This window comes from Phodopus roborovskii, unplaced genomic scaffold, assembly GCF_943737965.1.
Source record: "Phodopus roborovskii unplaced genomic scaffold, PHOROB, whole genome shotgun sequence".
NCBI lineage: Eukaryota > Metazoa > Chordata > Mammalia > Rodentia > Cricetidae > Phodopus > Phodopus roborovskii.
Genome location: NW_026126407.1, coordinates 53,714,746 through 53,730,238, shown reverse-complemented (window position 1 = coordinate 53,730,238; position 15,493 = coordinate 53,714,746). Strand labels below are relative to the sequence as shown.

General features: G+C 40.4%; 1 protein-coding gene across 21 annotated transcripts in view; it reads right to left on the bottom strand.

Moving 5' to 3' along the window:
• The window catches only part of Rbfox1 (RNA binding fox-1 homolog 1), a 1,049,790-nt gene that overhangs the window by 85,173 nt on the left and 949,124 nt on the right, over positions 1 to 15,493 (bottom strand). For all 21 annotated transcript variants that reach the window (XM_051181369.1, XM_051181375.1, XM_051181367.1 and 18 more), the window contains one exon: positions 10,431 to 10,484. In XM_051181369.1, the coding sequence (XP_051037326.1) occupies positions 10,431 to 10,484 (54 nt within the window). The remainder of the gene's footprint in view (positions 1 to 10,430; positions 10,485 to 15,493) is intronic.

Genomic DNA, 15,493 nt, shown 5'->3' with positions numbered 1-15,493 from the left:
CTGGCTTTGGCTTTTAGGGATTGAACTCAGGTCCTCATGTTTATATGGCAAGACCTTATTGACTGAGCTCTCTCCATCCACTGATGACATGATTTGAAAAAAATAATGTCTCACATATTTTGACTCATTGTTCAAATCTATGAGTCAATGGGTGTGGTGGTGAAGTGGAAATGATTCCACAGAGTCCAAGTGGAAGTCTAGTAACTGAGGTATAGCATAAACAATGGAAACCACTTTTATTTCCTAATGTCTAGACTTTAGTGATACAAGGGCCCACACAGAAAAGGGGACCCAGAGATGTGCATTTTACACCATTCTATAGTATGTGTTGCCTGGTGTTTTCCATGCAGGTTGTTGTCCAGCAGGTTTGGGCTATGACCTGAGGCTCTTTATTCCCCCACTTGCCCTCCCCATCGTATCCTTGGGAATATGGCTGGACCTGAAAACAGTGAAGAGTCTCAAAAGCTGCATGGAGAGGCTCCCCATGTCTCCCCTTTAAATTCTACATGCTATCACATAACTCTATTTTAGGATGCTCTGCCTAATTTTCTGAACTGGAGGAGCCCAACATCTTGAATTGCCTCCTCAAGAGAAAATAAATTTTGCCTCTGAATCTCTTAGAAAGTAACTGGATATAGTTACTTAAATATACTTCCCAGAAACACACACACACACACACACACACACACACACACACACACACACACGAGAGAGAGAGAGAGAGAGAGAGAGAGAGAGAGAGATGGAGGGAGAGAGAGAGAAAGGGGGGAGAGAGATCACTTAAGTATACACTATAGAATAAAAGCCAATATAATATTTCAGGTAGTGAAACTTATTCTCAAAATGACAGAGAATCATTAATAACATCCAGAGTTCCAATAGTCTTCATATCACATGCACATCAATATCAGAAAGGCCCAAATAGATGCTTCTTTCTTTTTTTTCCCAGGGAAAGCATCAGTAATATTGGGATGTTTATGTCTTAGAATGATAAAGGGCTTAATATAATGCTTACTTTACATCGATTAACCTTTGCATCAGATTTGAATATGTAACTCATTAACTAACTTAATCTCTGAAACAATAACAGCCATTGGCCTTATTCTCTGAATAATCCTTGCTTAGTTACCATAATGGTATACAGTTAATGAAAACCCCATTAGAATGTTACATGTGGCATAATTAATTCTGGCTGTTTTCTTTTGGTGTAAAAAGCTAATATAGGTACTGAATTCTGTTTTCCTCTAGCTTTATTAATATTCCATAAACCAATATTTTGCCTGCAATTGGTTGTAATAGTTCTAAAGAAGTACCAGAAACACATTAATTCCTAGTGATGTGGTTTACCCAAGAGGGAGTGTGCCATGTGTGAGCTGGTTCTTCAACACCATGACATTTTCAAAAGACAGTGAAGGGTGGAGAGTTGGAGATATGGCTCACTGCTTAAGAGCTCCAGCCTGGTTCCCGACACCCAGCTGCCACTGGGCAGCTCACAACCAACCAGAACTTCAGCTCTAGGGGATCTGATGTCCCTGTTCTCTGACTAACATTGTGGTCAGTTGCATATACCCTTGCCACATACACATAATTTAGAAAATATTTTTAAAAAATTAAAAGACAATGAAATAGTTTTGTTTTAAATTTGCTGAACACACAATTACCATAAAGGATATGATAAAAATATTTAGTCAACTTTCGGCCACTTATCCAACAACTTAATTAGTTGCACAAATAAGAGTAGCTATGTAATTTTTGGAAATAATACTCAATGTGGGAAGCAAAAGAAAATACAAATCTATAGCACTGAATAATTTATAATCAAAGAACAATGTAAAATAAATCATTCTAAAGATATTCACTGCTTCCTGTTTGAGGTATCTGGTAAGTCTCTTGCCTGGAAAGAGGTTTCTCAGAGCAAAGGAAATTGGTTATATGGTCACATCCATCCTGGTCCTCGCTTAAATAGTGTTCAGTTCGGGAGACTGATGAATATAGGTTAGTGGGATGAGATTCTCGTGTGTGTGTGTGTGTGTGTGTGTGTGTGTGTGTGTGTGTGTGTGTGTATTGTCTGTCTGAATGTGTGTATGTGTGTGTGAGAGAGAGTATGCATGTGCATATGTGTGTGTGAGAGTATGTGTGTTCATGTATGTGTGTGATAGAGTATGTGTGCATATGTGTCTGAGTGTGCCAATGTGTAAAAAAGAGCATTGTGTGCATGTGTGTGCATGTGTGTGAGATAGTATGCATGCCCATATGTGTGTGTGAGAGAGAGAGAGTATGTATGTGCATGTGTGTGACTGTGCAGAGGACAGGAAACAGCCTTGAGTGTCATTCTTAATTTCCTTTGAAGGCAGGACCTCTCCATGGCCCTAAACTGCAAGCTAACTGGCTGGCAAGTGATCCCAGGAATTGATTGTTGCCTCCCCAATGTTTGGATTATAAATGCACACTGATACTGCCATTTTTATAAAAGTTCTATGGATTGAACTCAGGTCTTTTTTAGCATGAATTTGGGAGGTCAAATTTGGGTCCTTTGTGCTTACAAACCACTGAGTCATATCCGTAGTGCAGTAACTGCCTTTATGAATAATGATATCTGGGTACTTATGTTTCTAAATGTAAATTTTCAATATACTATCTTAGAATTTCAAATATATATATATATATATATATATATATATATATATATATATATATATTTGTAGATCCCTTAATGATTTTTCTCCAAGTTCCTCCTTTCCTGTCCTATGTGTTCTTTGCTCACCCCATCCTTCCTCATCACATAGCTCTGAGTATAGATGTGGATGTAATGGACCAGCAGACATTTTCATGTGTCTGTTTTTTAGTCATGCTTTCAATGACAGCCTACCCCTCAGAGGACACTCTCCAGAATGCGTATTCCTTTCTGTGGTATTTCCAGTACCATTTCTGTTGAAGGTATCCTCTGATCTCAGCAAATCAATACTCCTCAGCCTTTGGAAAGAGCTTAACTTTGCCCAGAAATTCCCACCTGTGGTAACAGATAAAGATCGACTCCCTAGTCTTCTTTAATCCTTTAGAGTTTCTTAATGGAGTCTAAAGTTAAAGGTTGAGGGATGTCCTGGGACTCTACCAAACTTCCTACCTCTGCAATGAACTTTTTCTACTGTTTCTGCCAGATGAACTCCTATTTACCCTTAAAGACCCAATTTACATAGCCCTTTTGGTTTCTAATGGAGGCAAGGACCTCTCCATAGCCCTAATGCAAAGTCCTGAAGTATCTTTTTGTACACTGAGTGTACAGATTGGAATCCTTTAAAAAAAGCATTATATATTTGAAGGAAGGCATAGTTTAGCTCTTTTACCTTGGCTATGTGTCTGGCCTTTGTTCTACAACTTTGTACTAAAGAATGAGTTCCAATGAGGAGATAGCTCAAAGGACAAGGCATAAGCATGGGGACCTGAATCTGAATCCCCAGAGCCCACATAAAACCTGTACATGGTAAATTATGTATGTAAGACCAGTGCTTCAACTGAGAGATAGTGGTGGGAACAGAGTCCTTGTAAGCGCACAGACCAGCTAGCCTCAAACAGACAGCCACCAACAACCAAAAAGTGACCTTGATTTCAAATAAGAGGAGTGGCAATTACACACTCACAGACATGATCACACATATAAATCATATTGTACACATACTACATATATGTGAGAGTGATGAATGTGTAAATGGTAGCAAATGAGTGGCACTTTAAAATTTTGTAGTGATCTCATTCTTTGGTCATTTCATTATGAGTCAAGCACAGCTAGTGTGCATCAGTGGAGTTCTGTGTGTTCATGTCAAGTGCAACCCTAACCCTAACAAAACACTTGAAAGGGATCCTCTCTGTGTGGTATACATGCAGCTCTTCTTATACCAGAAAGGCCCTGCCACCTTTGCTATCAGAGGAACACAAACCTTGGCAGACTTCCCATGCAAAAGGAAAAGAGAGAGCAAATTTATTTAACAAATGCATTTATTTTAACATTTTAACTATCTCAGCAAGTCCTGATCCTATCTGAAGATCAAAACCCCCCACAGGCTCCCAGAAGATGAGGTGTGTTCCCTCTGTGGGTCAGGGAAGGATACAGATAAAAATTGAGGCCAAATGTGGGCAGAGATAGAGTGAAATCTGATAAGACAGATGGGGGAGAAGAGGGCACTAAGCAAAGTGAGTCTCATCCCAATGAGGAGGCAAAGGTAAACAGATGTACAAGATAAGGTCTCTGAAGTGGAACATTTTCAGGCTGCAAATCTGCTGCTTGGGGACCAAAATCTGGATACCCCTGTTCCAGCTCACTGAAGTGCACTGCATTTGAATTTACCAGATGTATAAATTATACACAGCATCCCAGAGCCAAAGGTCACTGTTGGAGAGAACATTCTCTTTAAGGACAAAACTCAGCATCCAAGTCCAGCTGGTTCCTCTGGGTGGGGATGTCAAGACATTCACAGCAGGAGGGATGTTAGAATATTTATTGGTTGGAGGGCTTTGAGTGGCAGTGGGGATCTGCAGGCATACACTACTATATTCCAAAGTGCTAAAGTTGTGTACTGAATTTCATGGTTTATGTCACATATGTACCCTGAGCTCAATCTTCAAATACTATAAAATGTTCCTGGGATCACAGCTAGCTACTCTGTGCTAGTCCTTCCCTAGTGCTGTGATAAAAGCACCAGGAAAAGCAACATAAGAGAAAAGGTTTATTTGTGTCACAGTTCAAGGGCAGAGTCCATCAAAGTGGGTAAAGCATGATGGCAGGATCTGGCCACATGTGTCCAGAGTCATCAAGCAAAGAGCAATGAATACTCATGCTCTTTGTTTGTGCTCTCCCTTTCATCCAGTCTGGGACCTCAATCCATGGAATGGTGTCACCAGTATTCTTTTCACTCCATTCATCTTAGAGTAGACACCCTCACAGGCATGTACAGATGCTTGTCTTCTAGGTGATTCTCTTGTCAGGTAGACAGTCAATAATAACCATCACACCATGACTTTTGAACAATTTTATGTTTTGTAGGTGCTAACATGTTCAAAATGAGAAAGAGATTCATGCAAAAGTGTGCAAAAAGTCATCCTGTTAAACGTCCTGGACTCAATGAAGGGCAAGCGGGGAAGGGCTTCCACATTACCTTCCCCTAATCCAGTTCTGAGATGAATCATAGTTCACAGCGGCCAAACACTCATGGAAAACCCACACATTTGTACAGATAATCCAAGGTCAAATACACTTGCCCTTTGGAGATAAGCAATCACAGAGTGCTATATCCCAACTCTTTGATTTTAAACTTCACATTAAGATCTCAATCCAGTCTCCCATCACCTCTTCTCATGTGATGTGGTCTAGGGCTAGACTCCCTGTTACAGACATAGCCAGTGGAGATGAGTTCAGTGATCACACTAATCCCTTAAATTTATATCTCACTTTAGAGCGGGTGAGGTTCTCCTGCCCTCATTATTGTACCTGATCCTACCCATGCCCTTGGCACTGGCTTACTTTAAGACCTGATCATCTTTCAAATGGGACTTTTGAGGTCCAGCCTGCCCTTTCATTTAGTACCTTTTTATTGGCCCCTCTCACAACAAACAAACAAAAACAATATTTTTAGGTGTATCAACCAAGGCTTCGTCTTCCCTCCTCAAATATTGCTAATGAGAGAAATTGGCAATGGGGTCATGTCTGCTCCTCCATCATCTTAGTTTTCTACTTGCTATTCTCTGCTTCTCCTTATTTTTCCCTTTCTTTCTAATAGTAACCTTTCTCATCTTTGAGACATAACCCCATCTTTGATCTGCAATTCACTAGCAGTTCCTTTCCTTTCTCTATCGATTGTGTCTCCTGGAGTAATGTAACTAAATTGCAATTTTCCTTTGCAGGCTGGGTGTTCCTGAACCATGGGAGTGAGTTATGTGTGTTCAAGTGCTACATCTTCCGAATCTTGTTAAGCTTTGCCACCTTCTAGCCCCACTGATGGAATATTTAATCACAGAAATGAGCTGGCTGATATGATGTACAGTTCGGGGAAGCTCTGCCCTGTGGATCTTACTGGCAATTGAAGATCAGAACGGTGCCATTTGTCAGTACTACTATGACAACTTTGAATCACCTTCTGTTTCTTATTTATTTTGCTTCACTTATTATGAACATTAAAGGTTTATTGAACCAACCTTTTTACTGGATAGGTATCATCTCTAAAAAAAAAAAAAAAAAAAAAAAGAAAACGCTGCATTTTCAAGTGGTGAGGATTTTTGTATGTGGGTGCATGTCTGTACACATGAATGTGTGTTTTGTGTGGACATGTAGAGGTGTTGTTTTTCGGGAACTATCTACCTTGTTTTTTGAGACTGGGGCTTGAGATGTAGACTAGACTGACTGGGTATAAGGTCCCAGGAACCTAGCTTTCTTTCCCTCCCCAGGCTGAGGTGAGAGTCATGTGACAGACTGCCTCCCTATTTAACTTGAGTTCTGGTGATTGAATTCAGATCTTCATGAATGCAAGGCAAGTGCTTCACCAGCTGAGCTATCACCCCAGATCTCAAAGTGTTTTATTAGAATAGGCAAATAGGTTTCTCTATTGACACAGGGATGGTAAGAATTCCTTATTAGCTTTCTTTATTCTGATTCTTAGATGTGCTCATTCTAATTATACCCAGTAACTTGAGGCATGGTGATGGGAGCAGATATCCACAGATATCCAATTCCTGTTAGTACCCCAAATTTTATTTAAACCCTATGATGGTGTGGCCATACATATTGGCCAAAATCTTTAAGACCCATCTGTGCCTTAATTGACTTACCAGTAATTAGTCTTGAGAATAAACCTCACAGGGTCTGCAGATAATTAGACTTGGGGAAATAATCAATGCTGCTTAGCTTTATATGAAAACACCCACCTGTCTTTGGAAAAGATTTATATCTGTTCCTAGAATATGCAGATTTATGTATATTTGCTTCATCACACTTGTGTTCAATAAGAATTTAAAAGAGTTCACATTAAGTATGACAAGGAGAAACCAGAAAAAAAAAAAAAAAGAAAAAAGAAAAAAAAAAAAAAAGAAAAGAAAAAAAATACAACCTCCAAAATGATTGGCTTTCTAAGTATTTTCCATACTTTCCAGGATTGTGTGTGTGTGTGTGTGTGTGTGTGTACATGTGGAAGTCATAATCTATCAAAGCAAATTAATACTGTTCAGCTAGTAATTAAAGGTCTTCATTAAGAAGTGTGCCCTCCCTCCCCACCCCCATCCAACATCAGCAATAAAAATGCACTGGGGGCACCAGAAGGTTCTATAGGAAAATCAATAACTTGCCATTTTATAATTAAAAGAGAAAATAAATGTTAGGGGAAAGTCCACTAAATTAGGAAAATTACCTTTAGGAGAGATTGAAAATATTGATTTTAATTTACAAAATCTGTGAACTTTCCATGCCCCATTTTGAGAGACAATTGGAGACTGGATGGTTCATTCTGCATAAGCTTGGGGAAAATCAATAATTATGCTATGGGAATGTCATGAAATCTGTCATGAACACATCTTAGACTTAGAATGACTAATGAGTCTGCATTTCCATCTTGGACATACATAGAGATGACCTATGAAATACCCAAAGCAAGCCAATGGAAAAGTCTTTATCTCTGGTAGGAGGAACCCTCCAAACTGCAAGAGAAATCCAGACCAGTTTCATAGCTATGTTTAGATGCTTTGTATCTTCCTAGTCATGTTTTGCCAACTGAGCTAATGTCTCAGTCTCCTCTCTCTCTTCCTCTCTCTCTCTCTCATATATATATATATATATATATATGTGTGTGTGTGTGTGTGTGTGTGTGTGTGTGTGTGTGTGTGTGTGTGTGTTGTATTTTTTTTAAATAGGGTTTCAATTTGTAACCCATTCTGGCCTCAGACTCAAGGCAATTCTCCTGCCCTCAGCCTCCCAAGTGCTGAGATGTACGCACACACACTTCTTTGCCAGGTTCCTTGTTAAAAAACAAACCAAACAAAAACAAACAAACAAACAAACCATCACCACCACCAACAGAAAAGAAAACTTTAATTTACTGAGAAAATCTCATGATACATCGTTGTTTGTTCAGGTATTTTCAAAACTGTCCTCATACAAACAATTCATATACCTAATCATGGTGGTAGTGCTAGAGCAATGGTCAGGTGGCTTGCCTCACTTTTCTCATTTGGACTTAAGACAGTGGGATAAGCACAGGGCACAGCCACAGAAATGTATCTATTTACAAAGGATTCAGCACCTGAGACTGATCAAAACTCCACTTTTATTGTGAAATCCTAAAGATGACATACACCCTTTATATACTTTTGTGTTTTAATTTGCAAAACTGCCACAAGGATTTAATACAATGGTGTATGGAATGTGTTTAGAATAGTGCCAGTCCACAGAAAATACTGAGTACACATTACCTCTCTGAACTCTCTCTCCTTCTATACCCAGAGACCTCTCTGCCTAGGCTGGGCTTTGATCTAGTTGATACTAATGTTCTGATGTGCTGAAGGAATGTAGATTCCCTTAAGCTGGCATATGTAAGTCAGTCTAACCCTGTTCTTTTCCATCTTCAATATCAACAGGCATTCACTGTGGGATAGAATCCCAATAAAGGAGAGAGTTGACATCATTCTGGTCAGTAGAGGCAAGGAACTATACAGTACTCTTAGAACATGCCCACATCTGTGCCAAACTCCCCAAGGGAATACTTTCTGCTTCATGCTATTGACCCTACTTCTCCAGAGAGAAAACCTGAACACAGGTACAAATCATGAACATTCAGAGATCTAGAGAACCCGCCTTGGACCAGCTGTTGTAGATTCCTGGCTGTCTCTGCAGGTATGTGAAGCCAGATCTCTGATCTTTGAGATTTTATACATTTCACTTTTGGGAAAGATGTACCCCAGAATTCTAATACCTTCCAATGTGCATCTTGCTCCTGAACAGACAGCCATGCCCCTAAGCCCAGGATTAACAACCCAAGTATGTGTGCTGAGAAGTCACAGGTAAGTCCTCTTACAAGTAAGGAAAACAACCTGCTAGCAGTATATTCAGGGGTCAGCAGTATCAGCTATTGACATGCCACCTCCCACCATGACACAAAGGTTGAATATTAACTTACTCATTTTTATTCAACAAATACTTATATGATGCTAGGTATGTAGCCCTTCCTTATATTCTAAAAAGTACCTGTGTACCATGTTACCATAGTCTTCATTTAAGAGATGGAGAAATACAGGCACAGAGAGGCTTTATAACTTGTCCGGAGTCACACATCTGGCAGATAGGGAAGCATTTGAATTTGGGCTGTCTGGTTCACCTTCTGTGTTCCTTATGTTCCTGTGTTTCATCGCACAGAGAAATTGTTGGAAACCCCTACAACCAAGTGCACCCTCTCCTATAAAAGTGAACATAGCTGCTGCAGAGTGGAGCAATCTCAATGTAAACTCACACAGGAGGAGGATCACAAACACGGAATAACTGAAATACAAATCTCAGCTCTTCATGCCCCTTCCCCAGGTTTATCCAAGGTTTCATAGTTTGGTTTGTGCATAAGAGTAGCTAAGTCCTGTTCCTTTCACATCTGCTGGTAATGATGTTTAGTCTCAACAAATGACAGGAGTTGGGCAACAGGAAGAGGCATGACATAGGAAGGCTCCTTCCCCACACCCTTGAGGAAAGTCTACTACTAGGGTGCCAGGCTTTCAAGATAGCCTTGGTGAGAACACCTTAGGAGTGGTGATAGGCTAATCTGCCAGTCTTAGCTGAGGAGGCTTCTGGCTCCCACCCATGATTTGTTCACTGAGTTTTCTGAGTGGGTAGATTTCCTGACTAAGTTTGGTACTCAAGCAGGGAAGAGGGGAGGAAAGAGACATATGCATGGAGCAAAAGACTGAGAAGTGAACTTGCTAAGCCAAACCATTTCATATAGAAAGACCTAAGTTATGTTTTTCCTCCTAACTTTCACATAAACTCTATTTTGGAAACTCTCAGTTTGCACTTTGCTGAAATGATTGACTCAACCCTCTGCTTTATTAGGAAAGGAAGGCATCTCCAATGGAAATGTACGGCTAAGACGTGCATGGCAGGGGCTCTATATTAAAACAGGAATGTGCCACCACCCATCTGCCCAGTGTGTTGCTGAGCAAAACCCCTACACTTCTGTAGGGCAAACTCACATGAAATGCAATGAGTGGTAGAGATGCCTGCTTACCTCACAGGTGTGATCCCCCCTCAATCACAGGAGAGTTGTAAACACTCTTGGTTTTGTCCCAAGAAATCATTAAGAACTTGTTAAGAACTCATTTGGATTGAGGCACAAAATCCATGATTTAGGGACAGGCAAAGCACATTTAGAAATGACCAACAAGACTTTGGCGTGCAAAGCAAAGTTCCTTACCTGCATAGAAGTCGGGGCTGTAGACGGCGCCCACAACTGGATTTAATTTCCAGCCTTAAAATAAGCACAGAAGGATTACATCACATTTGAGTCAGGAACTTCCATCCCTTCAAGGTAACCACAGTGAAAACAGACCTAGGTGGTACACTTGCTTGCATTGGAGAATTTCAAGGCTATGTAAATTAAACAGGCACAAAGTTGCTTGACAGCTTTGGAGTCTGTTTTTAGTTTTTTCTTAGCCCACGTGAATGGAATGAAAATCACTGACCGGCTACAGGTGAACCTTATGAAAAAGACAGAGTCTGTGCTTGATTGTATCAGTAAGCCCACTATCATAATTTCAGTTTTTGTCTTATTTCATGTAACATTGCTAGATACTCCATCACATATTTTCTTGCACTAAAGTCACAGATATTTAGAAGTTTGCATAAATAGAACTCTTTGAGGGAACACACTCTGATGATTAGCCTTCCTGATTATGACCTTTAGATAGCAGAGACTTCCAATTCTCTGCTGTGAGCCTTATGAATAACAGAGACAACAGTAGTTTATCCCCCAGAGATTTAGTGTGGAATACATTTCAATGTGTTCAGGAACTGGAAACACCTTAGTCAATACTAAATATCAAAGGTAACTTTCAAGTCACCTGTCTATGACATTAACACTAGTCTCTGGTTTGCTAAATTTTATTGATGAAAATATGTCTTAACTATGAACTCTCTAACTCCACAGCACACAAGAACGTCCATAAACTGGAAAGCAAATTGCAGACCTTGTTTTTTGTATGTTTTCATTTTTGTTTGTTTCTGTAATGTCAGCAAAGAATGCTTATGCCTCAGAGCTTGTGATTAGCTCTGATTTTCCTAGTAAATCTCTAAGGAAATTATAGTGGTAGAATTGTTTTTGAAACAGGGTCTTATGTAACCTGGGTTGAACTTTGAACTTCTGATCTTCCTGCCTCCTTCTTTTGAATACTGGGATTATAAGTTTGGGTTACCATACCCACCTTATGAAGTGCTAGGGATTGAACTCAGTACTCCATGAAAGCCCAGAAACTATTTTCCTAAATGAGCTCCACCTTGAGTGACCCTATGTGCCCCTCTATCTCAGATCAAGGGCCAAAAAAAAAAAAAAAAGACAAACCTTCAGTAAATGGATCTGAGAATAGACATGGCTCTTTTAAAGGCTGATATGGTTTGGATGAGACATGTTCCCTGTGAGCCCTGTTTTTTTTACACCTGGTCTCTAGTAGGTGCAGACATTTTGGAAGATTGAAGAGCTTATGGTAAGTTGGATATAGCTTGAGGCAGGGGATTGCTTGGTCCCTTGAGGTATATGAGAGTCTGCCTAAGTCAACCTTGGGCCTCAATGACTGTGCCATGTCCTTTCTTACCTTGGACCCTTCTAAACAAGGCTTCCCACTCCCAAACAGGGAGCTTGAATATCTTTTTTGAATCTTGTACTTGCATTGGATGCCACCTTCAACTCTGCCTTCTCTCGTGAAACCTAATTCTCACCCAGTTTTCCCCTTTAGCAAATGGCATTTACATCCATCTGGTCACTCAAAATTCTGCTCAATAGTTGATATCTTACCTTCATATCCCATATGCAATCCATGAAAAAAGATACTTCATTAAACTTGGGACAGTGTCTTCCTTCTTTACAGTCTGTTTCTTGCCAGACAAGAGTCATACCAAAGCAAAACAAAGCAATAAAATAATTAACCCCCCCCCACCTTGGGGCTGGAGGGATCACTCGGTGTTCTGTTCTTGCAGAGGAATGAAATTCAGTTCCTAGCACCTATGTCTGGAAGCTTAAAAACCACCTATAACTCCAGCTCCAGGAGGCTCTGGAATCCTCTTTTGACCTCTGCAAGCATCTGCATTCACATGCAATCACCTACATGCTCATAGGCATGCACACACATACACACACGGGTTCTCTCTCTCTCTCTCTCTCATACACACACACACACACACACACACACACACACACACATACTCATACACACACTCACACACACAATTTAAAAAAATCAATATATTGGAACAATTTAAAATGAAAGAACCATTCATTCTCCTGTCTTTCCATCCACTGTTTACAGTGGCCCAAGAATTATGAAAGAAACCAACACATGCTCTGATCCTTTATGCAGAATTCTCTTCCTTCTAGATTCAGGATAAGCACAAACTCCTTCAGTTGGACCAGAGATCACAATCTAAACAAGGTCCATTCACTTAGCACCACTGTCTCTATACAGAGTGTTGATCTTTTAATCTGTGTTATGCCACACAAACTAACTGAACATCCACAGATTTCCTGGCCTTTCTTAGACAACACTTTCCAAATCTTTCCCAAGTATCCTGCATTGTCTGGGTCTCTAATTCCTTTCCAAAACATGACACTCAATGTTACTGTCCTGCCTTCCATTAGGGGTACTCATTGATTCATCTTTGCCCAGTCAAATTTTCTTCATGGGAGCTAACTATATCTGAATCTATTCTCTCTCTCTCTCTCTCTCTCTCTTCCTCTCTCTTCCTTCCTTCTTCTCTTTATTCCTCCCTCCCTCCTTTCCTTCCTTCCCTCCTTTCTTCCTTTCTCTTATAGTTTGTTTTCTCTATCATTCTTCATTAGATTTGAGAGGAAAGCAGGGCAAGATTGTCAAACATGAGTCCCAGCACTTAAAAGCATTTGACAAATAATAAATATTCCTTAAACTTGGACTTGGAATTATTCTAAAAAATCAGAAGGCACAAATAGCTTTGTGAGTGGTCTTATTTCCTTCTGGCGGATTTGGTTTCCTTCTGCCCTGCAGATGCTCAATGTTCTACATGCAATGAAGGACCTCTTAGGGACTGCCACCTTCCAGTGAAGGCAATGAGAACTGCCCTTGAAAGTCACCTCTGCACAGACTCATTCAGATTAACAGACCTCAAGTAGACTTATGTAAATATATGCAAATCACAGGCAAATGGACTTATCCTTTCTGTGGCTCCTTCTAGTACCTGAAAGAGACCCCTGGGATAACCTTGCTGGAAATACAAGCCTGCACTATCAGGAAGATGGGCAAAATGATCCCAATTTTAATTTCTGAGACAGTTTATGTATGTCCCCAGGCTTCAAAAATTCTGAGATTTTCATCAGGGACATTAAACTGTACAATGAGGCTTACAAAAGAAAAAGAATAGCAGATAAAGCCTACCACTCCCAGCCTCCCAGGGTCCCATCCAACAAGGCAATGGAGCAAAGCCCAGGCAGGCACGCGGAGCTTCACCCCTCTGAGATGGGTCTTCAGAGAGTTGCATCAAATTAGACTCCCTGCCTCCCTGAAATGTAGCTTGTCCAGGGCTATGTGATAGCCTGTTTTAGAAAAATGCTGGACAAGATCCCTGGTGTACAAGCCTTGCTAGAGTAAATGTGATAAAACTTCGGAAAATAACCTGCATACATTCTAAACAGAGACCTCATAGATTACATAGAGCAAGCGGCAACATCCAAACGACAAACAAAGCAGTTATTCATACATTGAACACACTGCTGTGTGGTCGTTTATTTTGAGTCACTCGGCACTTTTTTTTTTCTAGTTGTTAGTAACATGTATTCATAGCCAACATACATTTCATCTAAAGTGTAGGATTTCTGGTTCTCTTGAACCATTGGAAGAAATGGCAACTTTATGTTAGGAATCCCCTTAGATAGCTTTATTAGAGGTGAACAGAGGCTATGATGTGTGACTGCCCAGACAGTAACAGTCAGCCAAAAAATAAAGCTCCCTGCTGTGACCTTCTGTTGTTAAACCAGGCTGTTTTTGTCTGCTCAGAGAGAAATCTCTTGCTTTACCCAGTAAACAAACAGAAGATAAATGTTTCAGACTGACTTTCAGTCAGGTCCATCATCCTAGGTGTTTGGGAGCCTGAGGCAGAGAGATCTAAAGTTCAAAACCTACATTGATTACAGTGTGAGTTCAAGGCTGGGCTGGGCAACTTAGTAAGACCCTGTTTCAAAATGAAGAGTAAGAATCAAGCCAGGGATAGAGTTCAGTGGTAGAGACAAATTATAAACAAAACCAACCTAGAAGATAGGGGCTGTGAAATGCTGCTTTGTGGGCATGACATTGCTGAAGCACTCAGGAACTTGCACAAGAGCAAGCTTCTAAACATTCAACTCCATGTGGGAAGGGACTCATGTGGCCCACCTACCCAGGAAAGCTTATGACAGCCTAATAAAATCATTGTCTTCATTCAAGAAGCCACAGTTGAGTTATTCTGGCTCTAACGAGCAGCCCCACACTCATATTCAAAGAAGTGGCCTTGCTAAAGCTGTATGACCAGAGCAAAACCAAATGGGAAACAAAGATGCAAGAAAGTGGTAAAGATGGAGATTTGGTAGGAGGGTGGGGTGGAGCAAAGTTAAGAGAGGGAATAGGGATGATTGTGACCCTAATATATCAAATACATGTAGGAGAGTGTCAAATGATAAATTAAGAAAAAAGTACAAAAAAGTGCAATCAAATAACCCAAACAATAAAAACCTAAGATCTTGTTTTTTTTTCCCTTTGTTTCCCTTACTCGGCTCCATTTAGCATCTGAATCTTGGCTCCTACAATCTTGGCACAGAAACAAGGAGTGAGATGGCCAATTAAGACTGAGGCTTCCCTGTCATCAAATACTGTGTATCCACAAGCAGTAGTCAAGCACAGGGCACTTTCTCTGCCTCCCACTGTGGTGGTACTTTACTTCCCCTGAAGATCTCAGACACCTGAGGTGTTGGTTCCTATACATAGTCCAGCTCCCACTATACTGAACCGTGTCAGAGAGTTTTGAGTAGCTGGGATGCATGGCAGCAATCACTAGCAAAGCCCATACTGGAAGCCAAGACTGCCTATCTCCATGGTCTTGGGTATTTTTGCTCCATTTCAGCCTTGTAAAAAATTCTAAGGAAATAGAATCCTATGTAACAGCCATGCTTTGCCAACTTTCAGAAAATCCCTCTAAATCTAGTTCTCAATTTGTAACATGGATCCAATCTTTGCTACCCAATGAGTACAGCATTTCTTCTACTAC